General features: G+C 43.6%; 1 protein-coding gene across 4 annotated transcripts in view; it reads right to left on the minus strand.

Annotated features, from left to right (window-relative positions):
• Nucleotides 1-13,428, minus strand: part of AGO2 (argonaute RISC catalytic component 2) — a 517,474-nt gene extending 504,046 nt beyond the window's left edge. For 3 of the 4 annotated variants that reach the window (XM_069220806.1, XM_069220805.1, XM_069220803.1), the window contains exon 1: nucleotides 13,159-13,326. In XM_069220806.1, coding sequence (XP_069076907.1) covers nucleotides 13,159-13,180 — 22 coding nt within the window. In that variant the 5' untranslated portion in view covers nucleotides 13,181-13,326. Of the gene's footprint in view, nucleotides 1-13,158 lie in introns of all 4 variants that reach the window. The other variant, XM_069220804.1, reaches the window with a different exon arrangement.
• Nucleotides 13,429-18,211: the final 4,783 nt, after the last annotated feature.

An 18,211-nucleotide genomic window follows, 5' to 3' on the forward strand; every position in this document is an offset into this window, starting at 1 on the left:
GGGCCGGTCAGGTGCAGAGTTCAAAGTGGTGCCCAAAACACATAGGCTAGAATGGAGAGAAGGGGGTGCCCCGGTTCCGGTCTGCTGGCAGGTAAGTACCCGCGTCTTCGGAGGGCAGACCAGGGGGGTTTTGTAGGGCACCGGGGGGGACACAAGTCCACACAGAAATTTCACCCTCAGCGGCGCGGGGGCGGCCGGGTGCAGTGTAGAAACAAGCGTCGGGTTCGCAATGTTAGTCTATGAGAGATCTCGGGATCTCTTCAGCGCTGCAGGCAGGCAAGGGGGGGATTCCTCGGGGAAACCTCCACTTGGGCAAGGGAGAGGGACTCCTGGGGGTCACTCCTCCAGTGAAAGTCCGGTCCTTCAGGTCCTGGGGGCTGCGGTGCAGGGTCTCTCCCAGGCGTCGGGACTTTAGGTTCAAAGAGTCGCGGTCAGGGGAAGCCTCGGGATTCTCTCTGCAGGCGGCGCTGTGGGGGCTCAGGGGGGACAGGTTTTGGTACTCACAGTATCAGAGTAGTCCTGGGGTCCCTCCTGAGGTGTTGGATCGCCACCAGCCGAGTCGGGGTCGCCGGGTGCAGTGTTGCAAGTCTCACGCTTCTTGCGGGGAGCTTGCAGGGTTCTTTAAAGCTGCTGGAAACAAAGTTGCAGCCTTTCTTGGAGCAGGTCCGCTGTCCTCGGGAGTTTCTTGTCTTTTCGAAGCAGGGGCAGTCCTCAGAGGATGTCGAGGTCGCTGGTCCCTTCGGAAGGCGTCGCTGGAGCAGGATCTTTGGAAGGCAGGAGACAGGCCGGTGAGTTTCTGGAGCCAAGGCAGTTGTCGTCTTCTGGTCTTCCGCTGCAGGGGTTTTCAGCTGGGCAGTCCTTCTTCTTGTAGTTGCAGGAATCTAATTTTCTAGGGTTCAGGGTAGCCCTTAAATACTAAATTTAAGGGCGTGTTTAGGTCTAGGGGGTTAGTAGCCAATGGCTACTAGCCCTGAGGGTGGGTACACCCTCTTTGTGCCTCCTCCCAAGGGGAGGGGGTCACAATCCTAACCCTATTGGGGGAATCCTCCATCTGCAAGATGGAGGATTTCTAAAAGTTAGAGTCACCTCAGCTCAGGACACCTTAGGGGCTGTCCTGACTGGCCAGTGACTCCTCCTTGTTATTCTCATTATTTTCTCCGGCCTTGCCGCCAAAAGTGGGGCCTGGCCGGAGGGGGCGGGCAACTCCACTAGCTGGAGTGTCCTGCTGGGTTGGCACAAAGGAGGTGAGCCTTTGAGGCTCACCGCCAGGTGTGACAATTCCTGCCTGGGAGAGGTGTTAGCATCTCCACCCAGTGCAGGCTTTGTTACTGGCCTCAGAGTGACAAAGGCACTCTCCCCATGGGGCCAGCAACATGTCTCGGTTTGTGGCAGGCTGCTAAAACTAGTCAGCCTACACAGATAGTCGGTTAAGTTTCAGGGGGCACCTCTAAGGTGCCCTCTGTGGTGTATTTTACAATAAAATGTACACTGGCATCAGTGTGCATTTATTGTGCTGAGAAGTTTGATACCAAACTTCCCAGTTTTCAGTGTAGCCATTATGGTGCTGTGGAGTTCGTGTTTGACAAACTCCCAGACCATATACTCTTATGGCTACCCTGCACTTACAATGTCTAAGGTTTTGTTTAGACACTGTAGGGGTACCATGCTCATGCACTGGTACCCTCACCTATGGTATAGTGCACCCTGCCTTAGGGCTGTAAGGCCTGCTAGAGGGGTGTCTTACCTATACTGCATAGGCAGTGAGAGGCTGGCATGGCACCCTGAGGGGAGTGCCATGTCGACTTACTCGTTTTGTCCTCACTAGCACACACAAGCTGGCAAGCAGTGTGTCTGTGCTGAGTGAGAGGTCTCCAGGGTGGCATAAGACATGCTGCAGCCCTTAGAGACCTTCCTTGGCATCAGGGCCCTTGGTACTAGAAGTACCAGTTACAAGGGACTTATCTGGATGCCAGGGTCTGCCAATTGTGGATACAAAAGTACAGGTTAGGGAAAGAACACTGGTGCTGGGGCCTGGTTAGCAGGCCTCAGCACACTTTCAATTGTAAACATAGCATCAGCAAAGGCAAAAAGTCAGGGGGCAACCATGCCAAGGAGGCATTTCCTTACAGCTAGTGTAAAGAAAAACAGGGTAGGGTGGTTAAAAGGAACTCAAACAGGGAAGCTGTTTAAAAAAAATTAAAAAAAGGATGTGCAAACAAAAAGCAAAACTTCAGAACCCAATGAGGGCAAATGGGTAGCACAGGACGTTTCTCCTAAAGAGCTGAATGGAAGTTACTCGACGTAGCTCATTTTACTACCAAGTCTGAAGGCTGTTTCACCAGGAAAGTATATTGTCCAAGCCTCCGCCATCCTCTACAGATCAGATTAACAAAATAAAGCTATACACAAGACTCACAATACTTTAGCCGACACATATATTCAAATACAAGTTCTAGCAGACATTCAAACTCAACTAGATAAACACAGAAAGAGCAATTCGTAAATCAGCAATCATTCTCAAAAAGCTGGGAGGCTTCCACGTACGGCTACGTTGCATCATCTTGTGAACCTTTCCCAAAGGTCCGTGCAGGTTCTATACACAATGGACTCCGTGTTTACATCATAAAGTCGCCCCTCTCCAAGAGTGCTGAGCTCTTTGCATCTTCACTTTGCAATTGCTGCTCTCCATTCTTCCACACACTACCACAGTTTGTGTTTTATGTCGGCAGAGAGGCTCGCGTGGCGCATGCATTTTCAAAAACGCAGTTCAAAATATAAAAATACCAACACCTTCACTTCGAGCCAACGTATGTATTTTCATCAAAAATAAATAGTTCGCTTGCATTGCTTGATACTGAAGGCTCGTCAAATGATCATTAAGCAACGCAGGCCCCATTTACGTCGTCGCTGCCTGCTGTCGCAAGGATGATGACATGTTTCAGGTGGAGCCCATGCAGCTTATAACATTCGGGCACCACGGCAGAACTTACAGCCTGGAAAACCAATGCACGAGGGGGGCGGGTGGGGGAGGGTGAACGGTACAAGCATCAATCCAACAGCTGTCCTCGGCTACATTTAATTTACATGACCAAATGATGTAAGCCTTCCTTCGGGTTTCTCTAAGCTTCAATAAATGTAAATAATTACAACTGGCTCAAGCTGACTGGCCAGGGCCTTACTAAGCTCGCTTATTTTATCATTCCTGCAGGCAGCCCAAAACAAGGAGCGTATTAATTTTACTAGAACAATCTAAAATCAATCTCCGTGTACACATAGCGGATCTTCCGGGCACAACAATGCTATATTTCCAGGATAGAAGCGCAAACTTGCTTCAAATACTTACAGACAACGCAGGTTACAGAACAAGTCTGACAATGTAACTAATTTTGTGAGGCTTCTGTCAAATACCATCTCAATCCTAACCACTCTCCCAATATATTTCACCATTTGACTATCTATCAAGATAGGCATTCCACCAAGTCAGACATCCGGGTCAGTCACTTCTTTAATCTCAATCATTCCCACCTCCGCAAAGTCTTTAAATTCAGCTACAATACTGCACGAAAACGGACATTTGACGACCAGTTCTGCTACGGGGTTATCCTAAGTTCGGACCCAATGATGGCCGCTAAACAAAAAAAGGCCTGTTTTTATTTCCTCATTCAGCTTCATCCAGAGTCAAGCAAATCGGATCTTCTTATTAGTAATAAATGTTTGTTTTTACGGCGTAATCATTACTTGTCTAACTTGGGAGTTATTTTCAGAGCATCTACAATCCACGTGGTAAAAATGAATTCTCTCTAACTTTACCTCTTCCACATAATAATGTCCGATTCCCTATTGTGAATTTCTTTAACAATCCCACCGTAAGAGTATAGGGTTTACTAAAGACTCCTCCCTAGCAACTGCAAGCAGCAGAAGCTGCCGCCAAATCACCGGTCCAAAATCCAGCATCAGGTTTAATCATCACTGCACTAGGCAGTGAACATCAGAGTAGTTAACAAGTTTTCTTAGTAGATAATGCTTTCAACAAAAGCAATGTTATGTTCAATCTTTTCCGGTTTGACTAAATGACGTACATGCACAGTTCGTACGTTTCATGAAACTGAATACATGGCCCCAGTTTTCTTGTAATTAACACATTGTCGCCTTGTTCATGGCTAGCTTCATGCTGTCTATTGTATGTTTCACACAAGTCTTTTATGTGGTAGTCATGTCCTAGACATGAATTATGATGTCTTCCGAGTAAATGGTTGGTTCTTGGTTGATCGAAGCTGAAGATGTACAGGAGGCACGGGGTTCTCGAGTCTTGTGTTTAAATAATTTTTCTGTTAGATCCATCAGCAGCGTTTGGTACTGTAAACCATGACCTCTAGTAAACTATTTTGTGTGACATGAATAAATCATTGACTTGCTTCTCTTCAGAATCACACTAAGTGATCTAGAATAGCACTATTTTTAGTTTATTTTAGGTCGAGCGCGTAAGATTTGACCTGTTGCAAGTACAGGGGGCTTTTAACCATGCCCACCTCACATCCATCACTTTCTCTCATTTGTGGGCTTCCCTTTGAAAAACCCATTGTTATCATTAGTAAATGCTTTACATTTGACCTGCCTTGTGGAGGTTTTGTTACTGCCTTGCAGACTGACCCTGTTACATGGATAACTGCACGATTGCAGATATGTTTGACTGTGAGTGAACTTCCTTTTCCTTTCGTGTCTCTCCTTCGTGCTCATGCTCATGGCAGTCATGGTGCTTTGAATCAGCTCCCTTATGTTAACTGTATTACTTTTCATATTCTGGTTGGGAAAGCTGTGCGAGCGTTATTTTCACCATATGCCTCAGCAGTACGCTACTTGTTTTTATTAGGGGTGAGAGCAAAGCGCTCCGTCTAGTGTTGCATCTCTCTTTGGGCTTCAAACCACGCCCATGGCACGTCAGTCTCTTTCACTGGCTCGTGGGCTCGCCTTTTAAAATCTGCTTGCTTTCATTTGTGAATGGCATGCATGTCATGCCTTTTCCGGTGTTTAGCCCTCCTCAAGCGCAGCAACCAAGTACTTAAAACATACGAGGCTCCACGTTTTCTATCCGACTACCTTTTCTCTTTTTTCGCAGCACGATCTCGCTGGGCAGAAGTCGAGCGCTTTGCATGACATCAACCCTGTTACATAGTTAGTTGCACTTTTGCTGGTTACATATATAATTGCACTTTTGCCGGTTACATGGATAACTGCACGTTTGCTGAAAGGTTTCACAATGAGTGAACTTCTATTTCCCTTTGTGTGTCTGCTTTGCACTGATGGTGGCCGTGAGCTCACTTATGGGAAACTTTTACTTTCCAGTTTATATGGCAAGAAAACTCCAGTTAGTTATGTGAAACTGTTTTATTTTCATTTTCAATTTATGTGGCAAGAAACGTCCGGTTAGTAGTTTACAATGCTAATTGCTATAGCTCAAGCAAAAGCGAGACCCATTGCATTGCAAATGCCTGTTATTATTGCTTTCTTCTTTCTTTGGTACTTTGGAAAGCGCTGTGCTCAGTTGGATAGCCCAATTGCCACTGTCAGGCGAGAGTTGACCTTCAGCGCACTTTCCTTGTGTCAGCCTGTTTATCTTGCCTGCTAGGCTTGCGTGACTGACACTTTGCAGCATCCTCGAAAGGTGGGTTAAAAAAAATAATAATAATAATGTTCTGGCCAATGCGTCTACTGAGGGGTCGAATTAGAGAATACTTTGCAGGCTCACAAAATACTTTACCATGATAAAATAGTAATGTACGAAAGCATAAACCTAAAGGGACTAAACAGCTGGGAAGGCGTGTATTAGCCACGTTGTTTACTTAAGTCGTGTGCGTTGTACAGCCATAACAGCCAAATAGATAAGGACAACGTGTGTTTTTTTCCAGGGACTATGGAAAGAGTGGTTAACTCCATTAAAAGTAAATGTTGTGCGCATCCACTGAGGTAATATTTTTTTAGAACTCTAAGATTTGAGTTTATGCCTACTCTAATTATCTGAGCAAGTTACACTGCTTACAGAAGAGTCCAGTACCCGAGGCGTTTAATAACATGAACAAAAGACTGCGATATATACGAAAATAATAATGGAAAAGGAAATGTAAACTTTTAAATTGTTGCATTTTCCTAGACATGTGCACGTGTAATATTGCATGCATAATGTGTATTGGTAAGAGTCATATCATCAGCTTTCGTATTATCATATTATTCGCGAGGTTCCCCTATAAATGCACAGGCTGCAGTGAAAAGCCTAGAAGCAGGCATGTGCGTAAACGTAGTCTGCGCTTTGTGCAATTTACGCGTACTCGTCCCAATATTTCTGAATCGGCCATAGTATTATAGCTAGCCGTTTTTGAAGTTCTGTGGAGAATTTTCATTCTAGTTCACGAGTTACATGTGGTTTCTTCTGGCTCATGCTGAAGCTTGGAACAGTTTTGCAAGACATGGTGCAGCGTCTGAAAACGTGTGCATCGCAGTTGCATTGGAATTTGCACCAAAGAAAGCAGACAGGGGTACAGATATGACAGCAGTGGACCGCGGGAGGTGAGAAGCCGAGGTCTGCTGCCAGCGAGCAGTGCTAGTTTGCTGAAAGGTGCAGGCTTTTGCCCACGGTCTCTGCTCTCCGGGCCCTCCTTTGTTTACTGGGCCTCGGTGACTGTAGGCCTGGCCTCCTGCCTAAAGCGAATAGCTTTGTTTGAAAATCCAGTTTTATAAAGCCCCCTGCTCCCGAGATGCTCCGTAAATATGCCCCAGTGTGTCCGCAGAGCAGGTGAGCCCTGCAGAGAGCTGTCCTTACAGACCTCTGCCCTGCTTCAAGGGGGCTGTTCTCCCTACTCGCCTTCGTGTGGTATGGCGCTTCATGCTGCCGCCACCTCCTCGGAGTTCATTTGAAGTTCGTAGGGAGATGGCGCTCAAAGCTGCTCATACCTCTCCCTGACTTTCACCTCTTGGCTTCATCACTCAGAGGAAGACTGGAATGAGGGAAGGAAAGAAGATTGCTCATTTACGTCTTCAAGTTGGAAAGTAAAATTCGAAGCAATTTTGTTTTTATTTAGTTCAACAGGGTTTAGTACATATCGGTCAACCACATCTTTTAACTCCCAACAACAATTCGTTTGGCCATAGTTTGTACCAAACATCTTCTATGATGGTGGGTAAACGGGTTAAATAATGTAAGGTGGGAGGAGCTACGGGGTGGATGCATCTGGTGTTGTGAATAGGCCCAGTACTGCAAGCCGCATAATGTATGGAGCATGCCTTTGAACTTTATGCACCTCAAGCATTATCTCTTGTATAGGTCTTCACCACATCCAACTCCCTTCCAAACATAGAGCACTGGAAAGGCACCAAGTAATTGATAAAAATCAAGTGCTTCACAGCCGTATCAGAGATATGACGGTGTGCAAATGTTCGGATACACTACAATGCAATTATCAGTAAAAACTAAAAACTCCTTAGCAAGCTTCACGTTTCACAGCCGTAGGCCCAACAATGCAACCTCAGAATTCAGGAGGTGATTGGTGCCTGGTGGGAACTGTTAATTTGTGAGCTGTTATATCCCACCTGTGACTTTTTCTGGGTTTTTTTTTATACCTGGTTTTATGTGCTGTATTTTGCCAGTAATGGGTGGCAAGAGGCAGTTTAGTTTGTAGCAGTGCTTTTCAAGTGTGATTAAATAAATACATCCAATAAATGAATTGACACAATTTGTTGTGTGTTCTCTCCGTGTTCCAACCCTCCTTTTTTATTCTTTTAATGAGTTGAATCATTTTTATGTATCCTCATGTTGTTCTGCTTTATCTGTCTCCTACTTAGAGGTTTTGGGAAGGGAGTACTCACTCCAGCATTGCACCCTCCGTCACGTTCGACATCTGACATTCCCAGAATGCAAAGGGGTGAATTGTCAGAGTTTAGGGCTAGACGTGTTTCAGAAGAATGGGCGTGACAGCCCTTCAGAGTTATTTGGGCCAAGTAAGGTTTTGATCTGAGATGTGAGATTTATACCCAGTGAGGATTCAGTTAGGCAGCAACTTGCGGTACTGACCATGGCATGTTGAGAATTTGCAATAACATTTGACAACATCAAAAGATTCAGACTGTCTAATTATGTGAATGGAACCAAAGCACAGAGAATGTCTAATTGGATTAGGGATTTTATAAACCGACATTACCATCAACATTTCCTCACTATCATATTTGAATTCAAGCAGCTTATTACCCCTCTATTGGGAATTCCTTTCCCACTAAGAAACAATCTCCAGTGTTCCACATCACTGCATCCCTCACCATTGTATTTTGCTGTCCTCTTTAGTTCATCAGTCTTTCCGCAAATATCTTACAAAAGATTGGACCATAACACAGCGATGGCACACTTCCTATTCAAGATTCATTAGTAATTTGCATTTAATGAAATAAGACAGTCATAAAGGTGCACTGTTTCCTTTTTAGCCACCTTTTTCAAGTTTTTGATGAATTGCGAGGAGATACATCTCTTTGGAGAAGTCATTATACAATGTAAGCTGTTAGACAATGAGGGCCATGATGTGTGCATGTTGTGTCATCGCTCTTGCATACTTGTTTATACATGCTAAGTGCTTGTAGAAAGGGGAAGTGCTGAACGTCTGCATTTGCAGTTCTATCACATTTCTGATGCTGGCTTCCATCTGACTGGATCCCCCTAAATGTATAGCTAATTAAAAAAAGAACCTTAAAGTGGCAATAACGTTGCTAGAGTTTCTGAAGACGGGCACAAGTGGTGCAAGTGACTTGTAGAAAGGTGGCCATGAAAACTAGGACTGATGGTTATGTACCTCAGAAGGCTGTTCAAGAGGCGTGAATGGAAATGTAGCTGGTATTCATAAACTTATTGACAGGTCTCACCTCTGTAATGATATGTGAGTTTTGACCATTGACTCCACGTTGTACTTAGCCTAGCACTACACTGACACATTAGTGACCACCAGCTTAATTTTGCCTATTGACTTTATCTTAGCATTAGACACTGCTACATTAAAAGCCGCACGTAGTTTTCCACATTGTACAATGTGCACAAATTTGTATTCTTTGTGTTTTTTTCCACCAAGGGCGTAGGCTGATAAGAATGTACTCAGACGGCAGGGAACGGACTTGTTTTGGATTGGCACCTTGGGATTGTGGCGAAGTCCCGGCGTGTTATTTTCAAAGCAGACCTAAAGCAATCAGCATTTTTTTTTAATAAATAAACTTCTGCAGGGAAAAGAAGTTCTAGACTTTTCCTTTCTTGTTTGTTCAAAGTATAAGAGGCCTAGACCAGATGGACCGGGGACAGAGTGTATTTGCAGATCTCAGGCACATCCAGGACGCTGGAGTGTGCCATCCTTCCCGTGAGGATAATTGATCTCTCTCTCCTTGATCGATTCTGGGATCTGGCGATCTGATGCTGAATAAGAGGGAGATGAAGCAGTGATGCTTTTTTCTCATGGTGATGCATATTTTTTAATTAATTATTTGATTTGCATTATAATATAGAAACATATATTTGTTGTGTATATTGCAGTGGAGAAACATTTGTACATTCTTTCATTTCATTGATGTGACAATTTTTTAACGTGTGCTTTCAGCATTCTAATCTCCTTTTAAGAACCGTGAGTAGTGAAATAATAAATGTCTTCTTCGGACTAAGAAGCGCATTCCAGAGATTTTTGTCAGTGCATAAGAGTTTCAGCTTGGTCATTAGTGAAGCAAAACCTTTCTTGCAGAGATACTAATGTTTCTCCACAGAATGGTCATGAGAGTAAAACTATTCTGTCGGAGGATCATAAATATCAGGTGAGGTGGCTGTCGTAAAAGCTTATAAAAAATAATGGGCGTTTTGTTCGGCTCCCCAGACTGCAGTAAAGGGACAGTGATCCAGAAAGCACGCATTCTTGGAGAAAAGTTTTTTATTCATTACCCCGTGGGCAATGTCGCATGTACCAAATGCCAAGTATGTGTTATGCACCTTGGAGTAGTTTATGTTTTAAATGCCTCATTTAAAAAATATTCCAGTTGGCCTAACAGACCTTTTGTTACATGCAAGGCCACTGGAATTATATGGCAAAAAAAGACCAAAATATGCGGCAGGGTTGCCCAATTAATTTGGCAAAAAAAATCCAGTTATGCATTTACAATGCCAATAGCTTCAACTAACGTAAATGTGAGACCTATTGCATTGCAAATGCTTGTTCTTTTAGACTTCTTCGTACTTCTAAAACACAAATCACCTTCCTGCCTAAAGGTAAAGATTCTTCAGCTGTGTCTGTCCATGTGTCCTGCCTTCAAGGAGCTAAGCGACGAAAACCACTTTTCATTTAGTTTTGCTTAATATAACAAAGTGGAGGTCCCTGTGCTAGGAAGAACTAAAGATGAGAAAGCTACCAGGTCAGAAAGTCTCAGACCTCGGTCACTGCCGGTCAGTATAAACGTGGGTGCACTAATCAATGACAATCATTTTGTTTATTCACTAAATAGAATTAATCTATCAAACCAGTTACTATCATTTGAGGATGTTCACAGCAAGTTTACCTTTGAGGCCTACATTTTCCAAAAGGATTGTGCTTTCTGCTACAGTCAAAACTAGTGGAATTATGCAATTTTCAATTGCTTCTGCAAAACTTCAAACAGACCACTGTACGCACCCAAGTAGTACCAACCTTCATCACATCTTTAGTGCACAGTTATGTGTCAGAACCATGTTTGCAGCCCTCAGGTGTCGAGTGCTAGAGCACAATGTTGCGTAGCATAGTCTCCGGTAGATGCCACCAGCATCCGCAAGTTTCCATCTTCAGGAAGCGCGGTAAGAAAGCAACTATGACTAACAAAACCCTCACATACCATGAATATATCATTATGCCTCGATTATCGGTTTTCTATGCAAATTATATGTGCATAATTTTCTGATCATCTGCAATCCAGGTGTGATTAAGTTTAAGTTCAAGTCCATCACTGCTAATGCCTTGTGTTGATTTCAGTGACCTGTACACAAGCCAAATTAAATTTTACAATCATTTTGCTTCCACAGCAAATGCCAGTTTAGATGTCTACTCCTCATTAAGAAGTTACAAGTGAGAAGCTCTCATAGGCCTCTGTTTAATAATTGCAATCATTTCCAAATATTAGTTGAGACAATCTTGTATACACCACTTAGACCTAGCAGCTGCACAAAAGTGTCAAGCACATCGGGCATGAGATCCAGACAAGAAGACATATAGTAAGATGCTGCTTATCACATAAGTTCCCATAAGGATGCTTATATTTACGTCGGGCCAAAATAGAGCATACAAAAAACACAACTGTGTAAACCGATAAAGCTACAACTTTGTTTATTACATTTAAACATCCCAACAAAATAGATTTGCTTTTAAGTACACAGAAGGAACCAACAACAGCTAGTGCTATCCTTGTTACCTCTGATTAATTTATCCGTAGATCCGTGAAAATAGATACAGGGGTACTGAAGGTGGATAAATTGTTAGCCGAACGCTTATTGTGATAAAGCCTACTGTCCCGCATACTCTTCATAATAATCGTTCTTGGTTTGACAGCTTAGACGACAACACTGGGCTGAGCAGATACTGAAAATACCGCACTTTAAGTACCATGGCGGGTCAGAATCAAAATATTGTAACTTGGAGTTTGATATGTGTCTGGGTATCAAGTCTGCAGTCGGTAATGCTTTCGCTGCTGCGCAAATTGCCAATCACACACCTGGCAATCGGGCACACAGAAAAAAAGACAATGGCTGTGTATTCTGACATAACTACATTACGACTTTATTAGAGTTCTTAATCACTGCTCCGATTAGGCCAATGTGAAGCAATTTATATTATATCATGTCATACAACAGCAAGCAACTCAATTTAACTATTTAAATACTGGTTTCTTCTAAGAGAACTAGCAGGCCACAATGTAGCTTCAGGCGGTAACCAAACATCAAAATACACATTTAGCTAACTATGCCTTGAGAAACAATGGTGAATAAGATGTTAGATGCAGAAATTAAGAATAAAATGATAACTGCGATTTCAACAATATTCTCCTCGTCTTGTTTATGACTGCAGGCTGTTCAGACACTGCAATCTGTAATCGGTTAGTTACAAAGAGCCGATACACCTAGTACTGTGGCTCTAAATCAGGGATACGGTGTAGACTTCCTTAAGCATCCATGATCTGCATGAAACCCCTCGAGCACAGCATAATTACAAACCACGTCAAAACGCTATGTGTGCATCTCGGTTTAAACACCATGGTCCCCTTAAAAGGTGCGCGATTGCCAAGACTATACTCCAAATTTAGAAGAGGGCGCTCAATCGTCCCTAGGTAAGTCATCAACATTTTTGCAGGAGCAATAACAAGGTGGATCAACATGAAATTGACATCTTATAGCCAGGGAACGAAAGCTTATAGGGAACAAAAAAGTAGACAGAATACGAGAGGAACGTACAGAGGCTGCATCGCAGAAGAGTAAGATTCATACTAACATGAGTATTACAATAAATTGCATCCTTTCTCCTGCTAGGGCGTGGGCAAAAAGAAACACTGCAGGAGTGCTCTGCACAATACAGATCGTTTCCAACGACACCACCCTGCAACGTCATGCCAGAGTGGGGTGCCCAGCACGCCGACATATACAGTGGGGTGCTCCCAGACATTACAACCAAATTAGGATTCAAGCATATACAGTGCAACCATGGTGGGAACACCCTCTATATACAGGGTGGGGTTCTACGCCACTCAGCAAGCACGGCCACCCACTAACACAATACCACAGCTCCACAAGAAAGTGTGCTTCTCTCCTTTTCTGAGTTCATGGGTCAGTCCTGAGTGTACCCTGCCAGCAGCAGTGACGCACTCTCATCCCCGTGAAGACAGTGCAGAGGCTGTGGCTCGGGCCACTGGAAGCCATGACTCAGTGGCCACCCCACCTGGGCCGGGCTCGGCATGCAAAACACCGCTTCTCTCCAAGACCTAGCACTACAGGCGGCCAGTCCCGGCCACAGATAAACACACATCGCGGCGTCGCGAGGCCGTCCTCGAGCCCGGGGCGCGAGATGCAGTCCCAGGGAGCGACGCGAGGCTTCCACACAGACGCGCGGACACAACAGCAGAAGTAAGAGGACTCACCCGGGCTGGCTCCGGAATACATGTCTGCTGAACTGTGCGATGGGGGGCGAGCAGCCCTGGTGGAGGAAAAAAGGTGGAGGTAAAAGTCTTCTGCTGTCCCCTCCCTGGTACTAGGAGCCCCCCCGGGGGGGTTTCAAGGACGGGACGCCAGGAGATAAAAAATATTTATATAAAAATAAAAACTGCGTCTGCGCGTTCCTTATTAATCAAGACATTAAACTGATAAGCGCGAGCTCCTGGAGACCAGGGTACTCAGCGACGGAGGGGGGTGGGGGAAAGACCGGGAAGTGACGTATGGGGAGATGCGACTGGAGGGGACTTGCACTGGGGAAACACAGAGCGGTTCATGGGTGATTAGGAACTAGACCGCGAATGTAAACACGTGAGCCATGATGGGTGTGGATACATCCTCGCGTAATATGGCCGAACTTTCCAGCCTTGCCTATCCGTTTTTAGATGTTTAGTGAGACATTCCGGTTCTTCCGATAAGATTGAGAAAGAGTGTTTTACTCATTTATTCGCGAAATGCTTTGCAGAAGGCTGTCTAAAAGCACTGGTACATAACCATAGGCATTAAAGGACATGCTCAATTGTTACCCACAAACGGTAGAAGTGTCCGCCATCTTGATTTTTGTTTTTACCAAACGTGTGGAAATAAAGATGTGGTTACAGAGTACTTAAAGAAAAATGATGGAATTCATGTGAAACAGTTAGTATTTTACAAAAGTATTTTGGTCATAGTTTGGTAACTGGTACAATTTTCATATTTTAACTTGAAGAATTCTATACCATTACAACATAAGATAAAGTGATACATTTTGCAAAACGCAATCATACATAGGTATATTTATTATGGACCAGCATGGATGGAAATAAAGTTTCCTAGAAGAGACTTATACGTTATATAACAACAGATGTCATTCTGTGCCTGCAGCTTTGCATGTAGCGGCCATTTTGGATAGGTGATTTAGGTTTGATCTCGAAGTGGAAACAAACATCTCCCCATTTTGAAAATGGCAGCTGCTGAGGGGTAGGTGTTCTGTGTACTTCTGAGGTGCTTACGGGACGGCAGATGGTTTCGCGATACCCTAAACACCGCCTACTTCAGTCCGTAGTATTTGTATGTTTAGAGAGGGGAAATCCACGCGAGTTGGCGAATCACGCCTTTGTTTGGCTGTACTTCGGTGAGCTGTACGTACTAGTATCAGCGCTTTTCTTGCAGACAAGCTTGCCATCGCTCTGTCTCGACACAGCGGTCGCCAGGACCTCCCCAGACTGCAAATTAAGAAGTAAACAGAAAAGCAAGACGGGCGTTTTCAGTCTGTCCACCCAGGATTTGGGACACCATCAGTGGTCTCGGATATATGGTGACCATCCGTCTGGTATTTCAGAGTGACGTTTGGTATATATTCTCCGTTACAAGTCTGTTCACCCAGGATCTGGAATATCATCGGTGCTCTCGGATATATGGTGTCCTCCCGTCCGGTATTTCAGAGTGACGTTGGTTATGTTCTCCGTTACGCGCGCCTTCTTTTAGTATAAGAACTGCTCTCTGCGCATTGGCAAGAGCTGCCACAGACTATTTTACTATGTTAGGCTCGGCTTTCAGGTTACACCTGGAGCAACCAAGCAGAGCCCGCTGCCTAGTGCAGACGGGGGAGCCCCGCAGGGCCGCCTGCGAGAGTCCTCCAACGCGCGGACCATTTTTTCTACATCTGGGCTTTGGAGATCAGCATGAATTCACAGGCCTCTTAAGTCAACCAGAGTATTACGCAACGAGAGTCAAAGGCAGCAGTTGAAGTGCGTTACAATGAAGTATAGGGTCTGTTATCCTAAGTGCGGGGGAGGGAGCTAAAGTTACCAACGTGGCTAAAAAATAACTAAGGGACACATGTATGAACACTTGAAATTGCGATATCCAAACTGGATTCCGCCCAGGAAGAAGCACTGAATCGGCCCTCATGGCAATCTGGGACGATCTTAAAAACAAAGTTGACCGAAATGGAGTTGCTGCACTACTTCTCTTGGACCTCTCAGCTGCCTTTGATACAGTTGACCATGACACCCTAACTCAAAGACTCCACGAAGCCGGCATACAAGGGATTGCTCTCAACTGGATTACTTCCTATCTCCAAAAAAGAGCAAATATCATCCACTCGCCCCCCTTCTCATCCGAACCCTACCTCACAAAAACAGGGGTCCCCCAAGGGTCAATCATCTCACCTTTGCTTTTTAACATCTACATGATATCTTTACCAGAACTGATCAATGATTTCCATCTCACATGCTACAACTATGCAGTTGACACACAAATACTACTTCAATTAGAAGACCCCAAAAACATCGAAAACTCACAAATCTTCAGTTGCCTCAGAGCCGTTGATCAGTGGATGACCTGGAGCCATCTCAAACTAAATACCTCCAAAACTGAAATACTCATATGTGGTGACTGGAAACATTATGACCCTCTGTGCGTCTGGCCTGACGATCTCGGACCACCTCCTCAATTATCCAAGGAAGTGAAAAACCTAGGAATCACCATGGATTCCAAACTAACTATGAATGCCCAAGTAGACAAATTAGCACGCACAAGCTTCATCACCTTAAAGACTTTACGACGCATCTTCCCCCACCTCGGATTTCCACACAAGGTGCAAGCTACTATCTCACTTGTATTATCCAAACTGGATTATGCCAATAGCCTCTACCATGGATCATCTCTATCTGTTATGAAAAAACTACAACGTATCCAGAATTCCGCAGCCAGGCTACTACTACATATAAAGCCGCAAGCCCACATCTCCCCTGCCTTGAGAGCACTACACTGGTTACCCGTTGCCAGAAGATGCACTTTCAAGTTGCTTTGGATCACCCACAAAGCTATACATGGAACAGGACCGCTTTTTATCAGAAAGAAAATTACCAAATACATCCAACAAAGAACCCTCCGCTCAAGACTGGCACCCCGCCTTAGAACACCACCATACAAGAAAAAGACTGTAGGTGGTACATCCTTCTCCGTCCAAGAAGCCAAACTATGGAATTCATTACCCCCAACTATAAGAGCCACAGATAACTTTCTTGTTTTCAGGAAACTACTCAAGAGTTGGCTCTTTCCTTCATAACCACCTTTTTCAAACAACTATGAACTGCATATGCCTATGTGGATAATTATTTTTTTCAGATTATATGTATATTTCTATTTATTTATAGTTACTTTGGAAAATATGTATTTCTATTTATTTATAGTTTCTTTGGAAAATATGTATTGCTACTGTCATAGCAATAAAATACACACACACTCTTTTAAAACTGTCTGACTAAGTATTTTTTACCCATGATTCTAATTATGTATTGTATGTGCATATGTGTGTGTATTCATGTGTATGTGTGTGTGTGTATAAATATATATATATATATATATGTATGTGTATATGTTGTTTCTGTGCCTGGCATGTTTGTGGATCATTGCATGGCTCCTGGATTTCTTTTTTTTTTTTAGGTTGTTATACTAGATATCTATGAATTTCTGCCCTTTTTATCACACTTATCTACTCATCACTCTTATGTCATGTCTCTATCAAACTATCCTCCATTCTCACTCTGACTCATCCCAAATCCCTTCGACCACTTTCATCTCCTAAATATCTCTGCCTAAGCTCTTCCCTCCACATCTAACTCACCAAACCTCACTCTACCTCTGTGACCTCCCACACAACCCTACTAAATTCTCCTGCATTCATCTCACCCTGCTACTATGCTCTCCCTAACCCTTCCACATCCTCTTTCCCCTCCGCCCCCCTTTTATTCATCCCAAGCCTTTGGATTGAGTAAATGAAGGATAAACTCCCAATTAACACTTCTGGATTTCTTTCCTCCTCCACCCCTCCATTACTCCAGTCAATCTAACTAACAAACTCTCATATCCACAACTCAAATTAACTCATAATAATACTAAAAATGTACTCATTATTAAATGATACTAATCCATCACTAATTCTTGTTGGGTACCGGAGTAGCGTGCTACTCATCGAAAAGCGCTTCGACGCCTCATCAGGGGTAGTAAGCGCTATATAAATAAGATTACACTACAATACAATATCCTTATTGCGATTCCATGCGAATCGCAATTAGGAAACTGCAATTCCAAATGTGTGGAACTCCATTGAGCTTCTTTTGCGATTCCCGGTGGGTCGCAAATAGAGCTGCCTCATTAATATTAGTGCGGTAAGCTGCAATTTGCGACCCTCTGGGAATTGCAAAAATCACAGGGATGATGGCCTGCTGGGCTCAGCAGACCACCATGTCTGTGATTGCTTTTAAATATTTTTTTTTTTTTTTTTTTTTTTTTTTTTTTTACACGCAGCCCATTTGTCTTAAGGGAAAACAGGATGCGCTTAAAAAAAATTTAAAATTTCAGTTTCATTATTTGAGTAGGCAGTGGTCCGTGCTCTTAAAACACTTTTTCACATGCATTAACACCAATTAGCATTAACACTAATTTGGGTTAGCACCAGTTTGAAATTGGTGCTAACTGCGCTTGTTTTGTGACCACAAAACAATCATACATACCTTTCAGATTAGGTATCAGGAAGGGATGCCCTGAACAATCCCTTTCCTAATACCGAATCGTAAAATCCAATTTGCAATGTGGTAACAAAGTATTGAATCCCAATTTGGGCTTTATACAACCTAAAAAGCATTTTTCTAGTCGCAGACGGGCCGATTCTGTGAATCAACACATTTCCTACTTCAAAAATCGTTTATACATGTGGCCCTAAGTATTCTTGTACTATTTTGACAAGCTTTCGCCTTGAGGTAACTGCATATATGCTTCTAAGATCCCACGCATGAGCCAAACAGTGGAAATATTTAGCATGTGTATCGTGCAAAACATCAAATACAAGTATAATAATAAAGTATTTTCAAAGTTCAAAAAGTGTGTGACTTTAGCACACACATGCGTTTCACCTAATGACAGATTATATAGCACTGCATTGAGGGGCATTAATTAAAAGTGATGGTTTTAACTTTGTTATAATTGTTCATATGA

Source organism: Pleurodeles waltl, chromosome 2_2 (genome assembly GCF_031143425.1).
Source record: "Pleurodeles waltl isolate 20211129_DDA chromosome 2_2, aPleWal1.hap1.20221129, whole genome shotgun sequence".
NCBI lineage: Eukaryota > Metazoa > Chordata > Amphibia > Caudata > Salamandridae > Pleurodeles > Pleurodeles waltl.